The 15,922-nt window shown below is 38.8% G+C and overlaps 2 protein-coding genes across 2 annotated transcripts; one reads left to right on the top strand and one right to left on the bottom strand.

Annotated features, from left to right (window-relative positions):
• The first annotated feature begins 3,246 nt into the window (after positions 1-3,246).
• LOC117527328 (ER lumen protein-retaining receptor 3) lies at positions 3,247-10,101 on the top strand. Its single transcript, XM_034189643.1, has 5 exons — positions 3,247-3,638; positions 5,869-5,969; positions 6,112-6,270; positions 6,397-6,649; positions 8,170-10,101. The coding sequence occupies exons 1-5, from the start codon at positions 3,548-3,550 to the stop codon at positions 8,211-8,213; spliced, it is 648 nt and encodes a 215-aa protein (XP_034045534.1). The 5' UTR covers positions 3,247-3,547; the 3' UTR covers positions 8,214-10,101.
• A 272-nt stretch (positions 10,102-10,373) lies between these two features.
• On the bottom strand, positions 10,374-14,203 carry LOC117527327 (GTPase IMAP family member 9-like). Its single transcript, XM_034189642.1, has 2 exons — positions 14,050-14,203; positions 10,374-11,454 (listed from the first exon to the last, which is right to left on the bottom strand). Exons 1-2 carry the CDS (start codon positions 14,079-14,081, stop codon positions 10,440-10,442), a joined length of 1,047 nt encoding a protein of 348 aa, XP_034045533.1. The 5' UTR covers positions 14,082-14,203; the 3' UTR covers positions 10,374-10,439.
• Positions 14,204-15,922: the final 1,719 nt, after the last annotated feature.

Below are 15,922 nucleotides of genomic sequence, written 5' to 3'. Positions count from 1 at the left end.
TATTATCAGGTTGTCCTAAAAGTTCCCTAAAAAGCCTTCAGTTGGTTCAGAATGCTGCAGCTAGAGTACTGACGGGGACTAGCAGGAGAGAGCATATCTCACCCGTGTTGGCCTCCCTTCATTGGCTTCCTGTTAATGCTAGAATAGAATTTAAAATTCTTCTTCTTACTTATAAGGTTTTGAATAATCAGGTCCCATCTTATCTTAGGACCTCGTAGTACCATATTACCCCATTAGAGCGCTTCGCTCTCAGACTGCGGGCTTACTTGTAGTTCCTAGGGTTTGTAAGAGTAGAATGGGAGGCAGAGCCTTCAGCTTTCAGGCTCCTCTCCTGTGGAACCAGCTCCCAATTCAGATCAGGGAGACAGATACCCTCTCTACTTTTAAGATTAGGCTTAAAACTTTCCTTTTCGCTAAGGCTTATAGTTAGGGCTGGATCGGGTGACCCTGGACCATCCCTTGGTTATGTTGCTTTAGACGTAGACTGTGTTTCATAATTATTGTATGGCCTTGCCTTGCAATGTGGAGCGCCTTGGGGCAACTGTTTGTTGTGATTTGGCGCTATACAAGAAAAAAGTTGATTGATTGATTGATATTTAAGATTGAAGCATTAAATAATGGTAGGACTTCCTTGAGCAGCCTGGCAGGAATGGGGTCTAATAAGCATGTTGATGGTTTGGATGAAGTAACTAATGAAAATAACTCAGACAGAACAATCGGAGAGAAAGAGTCTAACCAAATACCGGCATCACTGAAAGCAGCCAAAGATAACGATACATCTTTGGGATGGTTATGAGTAATTTTTTCTCTAATAGTCAAAATTTTGTTAGCAAAGAAAGTCATGAAGTCATTACTAGTTAAAGTTAATGGAATACTCAGCTCATATATATATATATATATATATATATATATATATATATATATATATATATATATATATATATATATATATATATTGTGTGTGTGTGTGTGTGTGAGAGAGAGAGAACACGTAGGATTCCTCCACAATTTCACCCTGTTCTGGTTTTATTTATCCACTGCTCTGTAACAAACATGTGAGGAGGATGCAGGGGCACAATATGTGTTTGATTTCTCAATTTAGCCATAGTTTAAAAAATATAACGGAGGAAGTGGAGAAGGACGATCTGTCACAGATGGAGGCATCAAACCATGACAAATAATAAAAGGTACGTGGTTTGAGAGATTTTGGTTCAGATAATAATGTTTTTGACAGACATACAGCTTATTATTATTATTATTATTATTATTATTATGGCAGCGCAGTGGCTTAGTTGTTTGCACAATTTTGTCAAAGCAACAAGGTTGTGGGATTGTTTCCCACCTGGTCGTGTTGGTGTGGCGTTTGTATGTTCTCCCCGTGTTCGTGTGGGTTTCCTCCTGGTGCTTCAGCTTCCTCTCACTTCCAAAGACATGCTGATTTGGAAACTTTAAATTGACCGGATGTGTTTATTTGTCTGTCTATATGTGACCCTGCCATAGACTGGCGTCCTGTCCAGGATGTCCTCTACCTAATGCCGTATGCCTGCTGGGATTGGCGCCGACTCCCCATGACCCTTGATTGGAGTGAACACATACAGAAAACTAATAAATTATTAATTGTAGTATGATGCTGCAATATATCAAGCAGCTTGGTCCCTGTATTGGAGTGTAAACCCAGATACCTGACAGAGGAATCTCATTTCTGCCACTTGTATCCGGGACCTTATTCTTTGGGTCATTACCCAAAGTTCATGACCAAAGTGAGGATAGGAACATAAACTGACTGGTAAATTGAGAGTCTCACCTTCTGTGTCATCTCTTTCTTCACCAGTCACTTGCTTCAAGAGTCCAGTACAGCATCCACAGAATATCAGACATAGCCCCAATCAATCTATTAATCTCAAGCTCCAACTTACCCCCATGAACAAGATACCTAAACTCCTCCACTTGGGGCAGTAACTCTCCCCTGACCCAGAGAAGTTAATGGTCTCAGATTTTGGAGGTGCTGATCATCATCCTAGTTGCTTCACACTTTCCCAGTGCACATTGGAGGTCACAGTCTGATGAAGCCAACAGAACCACATCATCCTTGCAGAGATGTAATTCTGAGATCACTTAAATGAACACCCTCCAGTCCCTGACTGTACCTAGAAATCCCATCCATGAAGATCATGAACAGGCTTAGTGAAAAGAGAAAGCCCTAGCTGTGTCCAGAACACACTGGGAACAGGTCAAATGTAATGCTGAAAATGCGGACACAACTCCTATTTTGCTCGTATAGAGACTGGATCACGCAACATTTTCTGTACCCCACATTCCTGCAGCACACAATGAGGGACTGGGTCCCTCAAGGTGCCTTTTCCAAGTCCACAAAACACATGCAGCCTGATTGGTCATACTCCCAAGACCCTTCCAATATCCTTGTGAGGGCAAAGTGCTGGTCCACTGTTCCATGACCAGGACTGAACCCGTATTGCTCCTCCTGAATCTGAGGTTTGAATAATGGTCTAAGTCTCTAGTACCCTGGCAGGCACGCTGGCTTAGTGGTTAGCAGTGTTGCCTCTCAACACGAAGGTTCTGGGATCACTTCCCAACTGGTCCTTTCTGTGTGGAGTTTACATGTTCTCCCCATGTCTGCTTTGGCTTCCTCCAGACACTCTGGTTTCTTCCCACTATCAAAAAACATCCTCATTATCAACACATAAGACCTTAGTGGTTCCTTTCTATGCCTCTGGCCAAGGCAGTGTCCCTCCATCTGGAGTTGGTCCCCAGGCGCTGGACTGTGGCCGCCCACTGCTTTTAGTGGTTGGATTGTGTCTAATAACTATAACTAGGATGGGTAAAATGCAGGGGACAAACAAGAACGTTGGATAATAAAATATTGCTTATTTAGTTTTAGTTTATTTTATTCTCTCAAAATTTCATACAGTATTCAACAAACCAAATGGCCTGGACCCAAATCCCATTTTGTTTTCTGTGTCATCTCAAATGACATGTTTGTCATCAAAAAGCCAAAAGGACCACTGAAATGATATTTTCAGACTTACAATAACCTGTTCAACACAAAAGCGAGCAGACTGCATTTTCCTTCATTTTTGCTTATTATAGTGCAATAAATTCGTTTTTACACCATTACGTATTATTTGTCAATAAAGGTTTGGATATTTGAATGACAAAAGAGCATGCTTGTTCCGCTGTGGGCGGGCCGAACCCTTTCCGCTGTGTGTGAGGTAACTATCTTTACCCGTGTTGTTAACTCTTCGCTTCGTGTTGTCAGCCACGTCATCTTCTCGGAAGCTGCTCATGTTTTTCAGATGTTACACATTTAGTTGGGTTTCGTTAAGATCTGCTTAAATCGTCTTAATGTAGTTGTTTGCGTTTAGTTGTCGAGTCAACGAGCTGCTTTAATTGTCCGTATGTTGCAGTATTTATTTATTTTTGTGCAGTAGTTCAGCAGCTGTAGAGTGTTGCTCTTTTTGCCTTTTAATAACTTTTAACTCCGTGACCCGCTGAGGCCTGTGAAGACTGAAACACAAGATAAAGAAAAATGAATATCTTTCGTTTGGCCGGTGATGTGTCACATCTTTTGGCTATTATCATCCTGTTGCTGAAGATATGGAGGTCCAGATCCTGTGCCGGTAGGCCCACACGCTGCAGTGATTGTTGGGTCATAAAGCGGTGATCCACTATGACGATTCACAGCATCTTTGATGTAATGTTGAGCAGTCCTGCAGAAGAGTCGTCTACGTGGCAAAAACACTTGGTGACAAAAAAAGGCACACCTTTTTATTGATACACTCAGTTTTTATTTATTTATTTTTTGACATTTTTGAGGTAATGCTGCTGCTTTAATGAAATTATAACATTTAGTTTGTTTCCAGATAAGTCAAAGTATGCAACACATAAGACCTTAGCAGTTCAAGGCAAAAGTACAGCCTTAAGTTGTCATAAGGGAGTCTCCACGCAAGAATTTGTTTTAAGGGGATTACATAAACTTTTGCAACAAGTGCATTTTGAACAGGAGGTGTCTTTTCTAACCAAAAATACCATAAACTCTGAAGTGATGTAACCTTAAAAAAAAAAAAACCTTGTTTCTTTTAAGTAGAAAGAACATGCTGGTTGCCATGCCCCCTCAGAGAGGAACACCATACATTTTTTTTGTGTGTGTCAGCCTCAGTATACTGGGCTGGATTCTAAAGTGTTGTTTAGTCCTCTTAAATTGTACAAAATCTGATCAGGTAAAAACTGGCTTTGGACTATTGGACTATGTGGCTGTATTAAACAGAATGGCTCAGTGGACGTGTATGCCAGAGCAAGAAGGAATTGTTTGCAGGAGTTCAGATATAAACTTATGGAAGTTTGAGAATGGGTAATTCTATGGTAACGGAATTACAACAAAAGCAAAATCATCATCAATTCATCAATTTTATTTATATAGCGCCAAATCACAACAAACAGTTGCCCCAAGGCGCTTTATATTGTAAGGCAAGGCCATACAATAATTACGTAAAAACCCCAACGGTCAAAACGACCCCCTGTGAGCAAGCACTTGGCGACAGTGGGAAGAAAAAACTCCCTTTCAACAGGAAGAAACCTCCAGCAGAACCAGGCTCAGGGAGGGGCAGTCTTCTGCTGGGACTGGTTGGGGCCGAGGGAGAGAACCAAGAAAAAGACATGCTGTGGAGGGGAGCAGAGATCAATCATTAATGATCAAATGCAAAATCTGGACATATGGCATCTAACCACGACAGATTAGCTCAGATTGTCATTCCGTTACCGTAGAATTGCCTGAATGTTTAACCCCAAAAAAACAGCCATATTTAACTGTAAAAGATAAACAGATTTTGCACACTGAAACCCCTTTAAATGAGTGCAGCAGATAACTGAAACAATCCTGCAAATGGTGATACAAGCATCAAATTTGGCACAAATACACTTTAGACATTACTCTTTTGAAATTACCAATTAGCCATCTGAATTTTCAATAGACAGCTAGGTAGGGGTCAATTGAAGAATTACACAGGGGTCAAAATTAAAAGATGCTTGAATCCTATTGAAAACTATATCGCATTATTTGCTTGATCATCATGATTGCAAAAAGGTATAGTTTGGACTATCTGTGACTCAGTGTTATCAAGTTATGGGGTAAAAACAGCAAGAATGGTGACAAAGGTCAATTACAGTTTGTACAGGGGTCAAAAGTTAAAGTTACCCCAATTTTGGTAAAAAGTGATGCAAATTACTGGTTGAGCTAATAGGATGAATGCTTGTTGAATGCTTGGTCTCTAAAGTAAAGGTCAAACAAGCATTCAACAATGTTCATTGGATTCTATGACATGTGACTTATGTCAACCCGTAACATGATAACTAAGCATCACACATGGTCCAAACTATTCCTTTTTAAAACTCTGTAAACTCAACTAATAATTTGCATCACTTTTTTTTACCAAAATTGGGGCAACTTTAACTTTTGAAACTGACCTTTGTCACCATTCTTGCTGTTTTTACCTCATAACTCCAGAACATTGAGTCACAGATAGTCCAAACTATAGCTTTTTGGAATTGTTATGATCAAGTGAATAATGTGCAGGATTCCGCTCTAAATATTTTCTTATCTGCTGCACTAAATAGTGGTTGTTACACTTCACTGCATCATACAGGTGTGCACTTTTCTCTGGTCACCGATGCTACATTTTTTTAAAGCCAGATCTGCAGTTGAACTGTAATGCATGCTCTTCTAAGGTTTCAAGATGTTTGTGAGGAAACGGACGAGCGAGTGTGTAAGATGCCGGGCTGCTTCCTGACTTCAACTGCTTTGTGTGCACCCAAACGTTTTTTTGGTTCAACTTTAAAATATTTTCTCTGCAGGTATCTCTGGGAAGTCTCAGGTGCTGTTTGCACTAGTCTTCACCACCAGGTACCTGGACTTGTTCACCGTTTTCATTTCAGCCTACAACTCCACCATGAAGGTAAACGTATAGACCCAGATCTCAAACATCTTGTTAAAATAGCTTGGGGTATTAGACAGCAGGTTATCTTCCTAACTGTAGATTATTCAGTACTCAGAGCGTTTTGTCCTGTTTGAGTTTCACCACTCTGTTTTGCTTTCAGATGGTATTCTTGGGTCTGTCCTATGCTACCGTGTACCTGATCTACATGCGCTTCAGGGAAACGTATGACTCCGATAACGACACATTCCGTGTGGAGTTCCTGTTAGTACCAGTCATCGGGTTGTCTTTCCTCGAGCACTACGCTTTCACCCCAATGGAGGTAAATGGATAACACTTTACTCCTGTGCTACGTGAACTGAAAAACCTGTTTCTAGAAGATGAACATCAAAATGGCTTTTATGTCATACATCTGACAACATAACTTCTGTGTTTGACTTCCTTTCAGATCCTGTGGACTTTCTCCATCTTCCTGGAGGCGGTGGCTATAATGCCACAGCTCTTCATGATCACAAAGACCGGCGAGGCGGAATCCATCACCACCCACTACCTCTTCTTTCTTGGCCTCTACCGAGCGCTGTACATTGCCAACTGGGCATGGCGTTACCACACAGAGGGCTTCTGGGACCAGATTGCCGTGGTGTCCGGTGTTGTGCAGACCATTTTCTACTGCGATTTCTTCTACCTTTACATCACAAGAGGTTAGTAATAAATATTTATGTAGTGAAGCTTTGGCTGTGAGCAGTACTGGGGTCTAATCAAGGACAGACAGCAGACAAAAGTTAGAGGCTTGTTGACTGCAAACATTTACTTATTTATTACATTGATTTATTATTTTTACAGTCCTAATATGTAGGATTTCCACTTAGTTTTAAATTAACTGACCATCTCTTCATCTATTAAATATGAATAAATATGTTTTACAAGTAACTGGAGCCAAAACTTTAGTCTGTGGGCATGTTACTCTGAGCCAAAACGCACAAAGTAACATTTTCTAACTTGAAACTAATCAAAAAATGTGAACAAAAAGTTGATTTCTGTTTGCTAAATAATGTATTAAGTAAAATTTTAACTTATATTTGTGGTCCATGAAATAGCCTTCTCCATTATCTTTTGTGTAGGTCATTTTAAAGTACACTAATAAATAAAATAACAAAAAAAAATCTCCCTCTCTCTGCTAATTTATTTCATTTTTTGTGTTTTTTTAATATATATATATATATATATATATATATATATTTTTTTTTTTTTTTTTTTTTTTTTTTTAAAGACAGACAGGCAGTAATTCGAATGATTATGTTTTGTTACTATTTGCAGTACTGTACGTTTACTGATCATGAAACTATTTCTCCATTAACTTTTACTTTGGAGATATATATAATATGTATGAGAGAGAGAGAGATGCAATTAGCTGTTATTTCCATTTCTGAATAATCACTGGATTACTGTTAGAAGTAACTGATGATCTATTGATATACAAAATAATAAAAAAAAAGGTCAATAAATCAGAACCAGCGTGGTGTCCGTGAGGATCCATGGGCTCTAGATTGGGTAGTGTTTATAAAATAGGAAACTGACATTTTTGAAGGGTGGTTATAAATTATACAAAGTTTCTATAATGAGTTGGAATGGCATATGAATCCAGAATGTTTTTAGAACCTTAGACCTCAACAGTTTTTAGAGGAAGAACACAGCCCTTTTATTTCCTGTTAGTTATGTAATTTTTTTAATGTTAATTTACTGTCTTAATGCATTTATAAATTGTTTAGGTTTTTGAATATAGTTATTGTAATTATTATTATTTTATTTTATTATTGCTTCTATTTTGTCATTTGATTTTTAAATGAACCACAATGAAAGTGTTTTCATTTTCCTGTGTCATCCATGTATTTTTAACATATTTGCAATTATAGTATGCACTTACATTGAACCTACTAAATAAAATCATTCGCGTATGCTTTTAATATTTATAGATGATTTACTGCCCCCTGCTAGAATGGTTTGAGAGTCCAGAATGTTATCAACATCGATTGTTCACTGTTGTTATGTAATATCGGTAAAAATACATAAAAAAAAATATCAATCCTGTCATCGTTCCATTTTAGCGGTGATCGTCCTTGACCCTACAGTTTAGTTTTTAACCATACTTATTAATTAAGCAGGATGTTAGTTAAAGTATAGTTGGTTTTAACACGTGTGTTTTTTCTCATTCTGTCTGCAGTTCTTCGAGGAAAAGGAAAGATGAGCCTCCCAATGCCAGTTTAAAACTGCGCCACATACGTAGATATTCTCTCCCTGCTCCAGTTCACCATGCAATCACAGACTTTGTTCTTCAACTGTTCTATAGCAATGGAGCTAATGGTCTGAGTGTAGAAACTGAATTTCTGCTTGATCGCTACTGTGTGTGTTTTTATGCCATCAGTACTTTGAGAGATACGTGTGTAACATACAGCACGACACACCGACTGTATCCCTGATGTGCTTGTAGAACTTTGGCCACCCGAAAAACACTATGACTATTGTGTATTTAGCTTTAATTTTTATGTCAGGTGGTGAGAAACGGTGGCTTTATGACAATTGAAAGAGTATTTGTAACTTACTTTTTTGCAAACTTTAAAGGCTTTAAAAAAAATTCATTTTAAACAATGCAATTTTTCCTGCGATGCCCAGAGATGCGCATCAAGTCTTGCTAACCCTCTACTCAGCGCAACATATTTGACTGTGTTACCAGTGATTCACAGTAATGACAAATATTGTAGGTTACTGTATTACATGCTGACACTTAAAGGGGTCATATTGTTTTATCTAATACTGTTATGTATGTTAAACATCTTTAACATCCCACAGTGCAGTGACTGTGCATGTATGAATTATCCTGCTATAAGCAAACTTGTGGCCTGAAATAGCAAGACCTGATTTTTTTTTTTTTTAACTGTGCCTTCTTCTTGTCTGCTTCTTGTTACTCTTGTCTCTTTGATTGTTTGCACCAGACAGTACATTTGCATGTTTTTCACCAGAGTTATAAAGGCAAGTGTGTCGATAGTTCACCTTTATCAATTTAAATGGGCCTGGAAGTGCACATGCGTGCACGGCCCTGCTGTCCACTTACCCAGCCATAAACAGAAGAGAATAAATCTTTATTATCTACCAAAGTGCAAAAACTGCCTTTGGCTCATCAAAGACAAAGAATGTTAATAGTCATAACCTCACATGAACTTTTGCATATAAAACCTGGCGGTCTAAAGACAAGTGACACCTACACACAATGGACAACAGCAGTGAAAAAGGCAAAAAAAAAAAAAAAAAGCACAGAACCAGCACAGTTATGCCAAATGTGAAGCTGAGACAGTGAGCTGAGAGGTAGAGAAAAAGAAATATGTTTCCTGTGAAGGTATCGGGTTCTAGAAATCAAATAACAAAAAAGCAATGAAAAATAACTGAGGTGATTAACTTGTACGTAGTTACAATCAACAAATGCCTCAGGAGGGCTGATAAAAATTTAGTTCACTTGCAATTAATTACAATGCAGTTTGGGAATGGTAACTTGTATATTTAAAGTAAGTGCATATACATAAACAATATTTTAAAGATAAATACAAATGGTGACTTTGGCTGCTTTGTTTTACATTACATTACATTACGTCTTCATATCAGGCTCGATATGCTCTGAAAAATGTGTGCCTGCGTGGGCTGACGAAGGTGTGTGAGGTGCACACATTCTCACCATATGGTCTTCATAACTTTCGAATTCTGTGGAAAATGATGTGCAGATGGTTTTTGCTTGTGCACATGATTTTTTTTTAATGAGGCCCCTGGTGACCTATATTAATTTTCTGATAGGACGTCACATATAATATGACACCTTTTAATGTCAAGTGTGTTCCTTATTTCATTCTTCATCCTCATCTTTTGTTCTCTGAGCTGTTTAATCTGTGTGACCCCCAAAAAAGGGGACACACTCATGTTATTGATGAAGCCAAACATACTCGTAGAACATCTAACTAATGCAGACATGGAAGTAAAACAAATATTTCACTGTAAATAACTGTCACCTTCTGACAAAATGTCATTCATTGGTTTTATTTTTATCAGCGCATCAATCTGTTCTTTGCTTTCGGAACTTGAATATTAAAAAGACTTTGACTCCTGTTTACTCTGTGGAATTTGTAATGGATTCAGCAATATTTTTGTAACATTAACATAACAGTGGCGGGTGTGTGTGTGTGTGTTGGGGGGAGTATTTAAAAATGATTAGAGCGTTAGTGTTTAGCTTCCCCTGACCCCAAAGCGATGTGGCTGAGTTGCACGTTGTTACACATCGTTATTCTCGTCATCTGTGACACAGCAGGATGTCTATCTTTCTTTGTGAGCTGCACGAACACAAACACACAATATTTTGTAACAGCATAGTAATTGCAAAACACATGAACAATCCCCACACACAATAAGCGTGCGGTGTACAATGGACATAATCTTGTTGCACTCAGGAATCTATCGGTGAAACAAAGCTTTGCGGTGCTTGTATAAGACCTTACTTCCTTCTCTCATAGCCCCTCCCACCACTTTGACAGCTGAGGTGACTGACAGCGGTGAAGCAGCCAGAGCGGCAGCCCTCTCTACCACCTTTGCCTTCTTGATGGGCTTGCCCTTCCCTTTGTCTTTCCCCGTGATGCCCGCCCCCTCTGCCGCCCCCTTCCCAAGCGCAGTCAACATCTCGCACCAAAAAAGTCTCTCTGCTCTCCTCCTGGCATCCTCTTCCTCCCTGCTGTTTTCCATCAGCATTGCCTGGTCCTCTTTCTCCTTCACCTCCTGAAGGGACAGGCACTCAAGTCCATGACCTCCTAGAACCCTCTCATGTCCCTCTCTGATCACCTCCTTGAACATCTCATTGCTATAGCAACCACCTCCATTCTCTGCCACCATCTTATCCATCTTCTCAAGAAGTTGTAGAACCTGTTGTGAGCACTCTTTTGCCTGACCACTGTTGTCCAAAACATGGTACCCATGGCAACTACTGACAAACTCCATCAGCTCTTCACTCTGCTCCAGAAAGTCCTCAATGCATTTGTCCCTCAGTTGGTCAGCCCAAGTGAACAGCACCATAATGAACCTGGTGATATTGGGTCCAAACATAGTCTTGATCCAGTGCAACGTATGTATCTCCTCTTGCGTGAACCTACCAGGCCGCACAGTCACCAAGAAGATGTGAGGGCCTGGAAGGGAGAGGTCCACACACCTCCCTACTTCTGCCATCACCTCTTGAGGAGACAGATGTGTGTGGAAGAAGCCTGGAGTGTCGATCACAGAGATGTTCCTCCCACCAACCTTCTGGCTCTGTGTCATGCACTGCGAGGTGACAGAACTGGGCGACACCTCCACACAGAAGGCCGACCGGCCCAGGATGGTGTTGCCAGAAGAGCTTCTGCCTGTTCCTGTTCGTCCCACCAGAGCGATCCTCAGTGGCTCAGTGTTGCCCTCTAGTGCAGGAGGTGAAACATCGCAGACTGGCAGAAGACAGTCATAATGCATGTGCGTTACAATCTCATCTGTTGTACCCACACTACTTTTACAAATATGCATTTCAAATCACTCAGCTTTAAGAATTATAGTATATATTGAGCCTCAGACAGAAGGATATTTCTGGATTTGAACCCGAAGTTGACACATATTCATAAAAACACAGGTTTTTCTGAATGTCTACAGCAGCAATATTGATTTTGATGGCATTCTCTGTTATGTACATGTTCATGATAATGTGTAATAATGAATACTTATATATATAAATAGAACAGATTGCTCTTTAGAAGGGCACTCGGAGAGTTCATTCCTCCACCAAGGATCAACAGTCCTCGTTGGTATTTTTCTTTCATCACTTTTTATTTTGAAAGGGTTTTTCCTTAATATCTTCTCAAACATTCTTAGATTTCAACCTTACTGCTGGCCTGGGATCTTGATCTTTGACCTTGACTCATTCAATTGATCACTCATCTTTGGTCTTGATCTTAGAGCTAAATTGTTCAATTGATCATGAGCTTTAATTCTGATTATTCATCCTTAATCTTTGAACCTCATCAAGGTTGTTATATTTTCATTGTCTGTCTGTCTTACTTTGATCCAGAAATCAGAATCAAGGAGCAGACTCTTGTCTTGATCATGAATCGAATCACCAATCCTGATGACACGATCAAAGGAATTGGCATCAGATATCAAAGGGAGAAGCAAGATCAAAGACAAGATCCAGCCCTATAGATCCTGATCAACACCAATATTTTAACAACTCTTTAACCCACAGTCTTCCTCAGTACTAAATTTATTTGAAATTAGTGTGTGCCCTTTTGAGATATCAAATCTATATACATAAAGGGCTACGGCTGTCTTTCTGTCTGGGATAAACTCCCAAACTATAATATGTAGCCCTAAAAACTATATATATTCTGAATCCTCGTGACATGGGGAACAAACTGGTACCATTTTTTTAAAAGCTGGACTGAAAATTACCCCAAAAATAGCCATTTATGTAAGACCATACAGTGTTGTACCGTGTGCTTTTCATGCTGCCACTTCTGTCTTTCTGTCTGTCTGGTATAAACTCTCAAACTATAATATGTAGCCCTAAAAACTATATATATTCTGAATCCTCATGACATGGGGAACAAACTAGCACCATTTTTTTTAAAGTTGAACTGAAAATTACCCCCCAAAATAGTCGGCTGTGGGTATGACAGATTCAAATTTCCAGCCCTGTATATGTGTTGGCCATCTGTTTATTTAATCTCTTTCTACAGCACACTCAGCAAAACAACATGCTTAGGCTGAGGCTGTGTGTTTGACCAGGCAGATTCAAATTTCCAGCCCTGTATATGTGTTGGCCATCTCTGTTTATTTAATCCCTTTCTTCAGCTACTTTATGTTCTCAACTGTTAAGCACCTGACTGTCCTGTACAACCCAGTTTGTCTTCCTGTCTGAATACATTCATTTTATGTTTCTAAAATTGCAATGTAAAAAGAGTGAAAAACACCACTACCTCAATTTTGATTCATTGATATTTACATTTACTGTTACCTACTTTTTGTGTGTAATTTTGTTATAAATTTGATTGCAAAACAAAGTCTGCATGAAGGACTTCAAATGTGTTTGTCTTTTAACCAAGTATTTCCACTTAGTTTGGGGAGTCCACCTCTCATAGTTCTGCTGGACAAACTTTAGCCCATTAACTATTATCTTTATAAGACATCAGCATTACAAAAACAAATGATGGGCAGTTGTTTTGATTAAAATGATTGGCATTTGGCTTATGTCTAAAACAGGTTAACCTGGGCAGCGCCAGGTACCCCAGCTAGTCTAAAATAATCAAACAATGCAAGATCTACCCCTTGCACCAAAACTGAATCAGTTATTCTTGACCAAAGGCCTATATCACACATATTTCCCTGAACACTGTTCATGTCCTTTTGAGAGACATGATTGACTAAGAGACAAACAGCAATAAAAACAACCTAAATGGTAGCAATTAGGATTACTGGGTCGGGGGGAGCACAGGGGGCCGATATCTTTGGTGGGGAGGGGGGGGGGGGTGCACATAATAAACTCTATATCAATATTAAAAAATTGTTTTTAAATGATATAGCAATGTAATATTAAAAAATGTTTTTATATGATATATTATGATTATTGGGATACAAATTTCCAGAAGGAAGGTGACAACAGATGTCTTCTCATTTGTCCTCACTCCCCCCAAAAAAGAAAAAAAAAAAAGATTACGGCATGACGTCATGAGTCTTGTTTCAGTGCATTATATACTGAAGCAATGACGGAATATTCTTAAAACTATCAAGAAAACTATAGAAAATATTTTTCAGGTTTGCGTTCCCCTGGACAGGTACTAACATGTTCAGGAATTTATTTAAATATTTTACAAATATTTGTGGCTCATTTGGCTCTCAGGCTGTACAAATTTTAAGGCAATATTTCATGGCGTTTTAATCCAATTATGCAAGTGAAATACCTTTAGCTCAGTAATTTAAAATGTCTGGCTGAAATCTGCATGTCACTGCAGAATGATGCAGTGGGAACTTATTTTGACTCAACATACCTTCGTGTTCGTCTGATGCAGCACATTCGGATGACGACATCCTGTTTATCCTGCTGACGAACAAAATGCAACGTCAAGATCCAGTTTGCTGTTGTTTCTGTAGGATGGTCGCTATTATGCAAGTGTCGATTATTATTATTAATATTATTTTTCACTGAAGCATGCTGCGAGCGGCTGCAAGGGGATCGAGCCAAACTGCCACTCTGACGTCACCTCCTAAAGGCGCACCACCAAAAAAAAAAAATAAATATAACTTTTATGTGCACTTGGCAGCAAAATGTGACACTCGTTTTCAAAGTCAGAATGCCATTTCTAAACCAAAGAGTAGGAGAGGAAAAATACATAAATAAATAAAAGGCTGTAAATATCTAAAACATATGCAGCGCTGGTCCAAACCTGTAAGGGGCGCCATGCGTTCATAAAACGATTTTAATCAAAGTATCATCTGACACAATTTTAAAAATCCAAATATTTTGTCCTTTATTTTCTTGTAAATATTTTCTTCACCCGGCTCTGAGATCAAACTGAATATTTTTGATCCATGAACACTCCTCCATATTTTTAAACAATGAATAATAATAGTTTGTCATATGTTGTTTCAAACATTTTATATTTTATATGCATCTACAAAACCGGGTAGCACTGTGGATTAGTGGTTAGCACTGCTGCCTCACAGCAAAAAGGTTGAGGGATCGATTCCCACCTGTGGCCTTTCTGTGTGGAGTTTGCATGTTGTCCCCTTGTTTATGTGGGTTCCCTCCGGATTCCTCCCAATTCCAAAAACATGCAGGTAAGTGTATTGGAAACTTTAAAAGTGACCATAGGTGTGCGTGAATGTGTTTGTCTGTTTATATGTGGCCCTGTGATAGACTGGCGCCCTGTGTAGGGTGTAGCCTGCCTCTCGCCCCATGACGGCTGGGATAGGCTCCAGCCCCCGTGACCCTCAGCAGGTACAGAAAATGAACAAAACCTCTGGTTAGATATGCAATGCAGAGAAAAACAAAGCTGCTAAAAGATAAATATCCTCAAAAACAGAAGAGGAAATTATATTAATGTGGGTTCAAATTTATTTCATTTAATGGACTGAAATGCTAAAACATTTTTCTGTGATTTAAGAATGCTACATGTGTGTGTGTGGCTTAACAAGAACATAACCGGCAAAATGAACAAAACCTGCCTTTTAATTGTTCCTTTGTGTCAACAATCATTGGTGAGAAATCAACATCTGCATCAACATGTAAAATTTAAATTTTGGTATTATCTCAGCAACACATTTGAAGATAATTATAAATTAAATACAGAATTTTTGTAATAGGCATCTATGAAACCTGAAGTCCTGCAAGTTATTACAGGCAGGCAGTTTCCTCAAACTCCAAATGATGCCAGAAAATAAACACTGCTACTGTATTGTTACTAAATTGCTAAAACTACACACAGGTAAACATAACAGAACCACAACTGCTCATTCACTAAACAGTATAACAGCTTATAGACTGGAAACAAATGCTTGCATTTTATTGGATCATTTCATGATTTTTGTCACAAGCACCCAAAAATATTGCAGCACTCTGCTCATTTTTTTTTTTTTTTTTTTGCTGTAGTGACTAAGATTTTCAAGTCGTAGCTGGTACCATATCTTAGCTTCTTCACTCAAGAAACTTTGTTGCAATATTCCTCAGATCTTGAAAAAGAATGACTGCAGGTCCACTGCAAAAGAGGAATTAATTTTGGTGTTTATTTTTGGTCACTTAATTTTCCACACTAATCATTTGACCAGTAAGCAAAGTGAAAATGCTACATTACTTCCTGAGGTCGGCTTTTGTTTTGTAGAGAAATGTTATACTACAAATTATACACTGAAAAAACAGAATTGTTCTACCA

Source organism: Thalassophryne amazonica, chromosome 16 (assembly GCF_902500255.1).
Source record: "Thalassophryne amazonica chromosome 16, fThaAma1.1, whole genome shotgun sequence".
Lineage (NCBI taxonomy): Eukaryota > Metazoa > Chordata > Actinopteri > Batrachoidiformes > Batrachoididae > Thalassophryne > Thalassophryne amazonica.
Note: the sequence above shows the minus strand (reverse complement) of the source record. Positions and strands in the feature narration are given on the sequence as shown.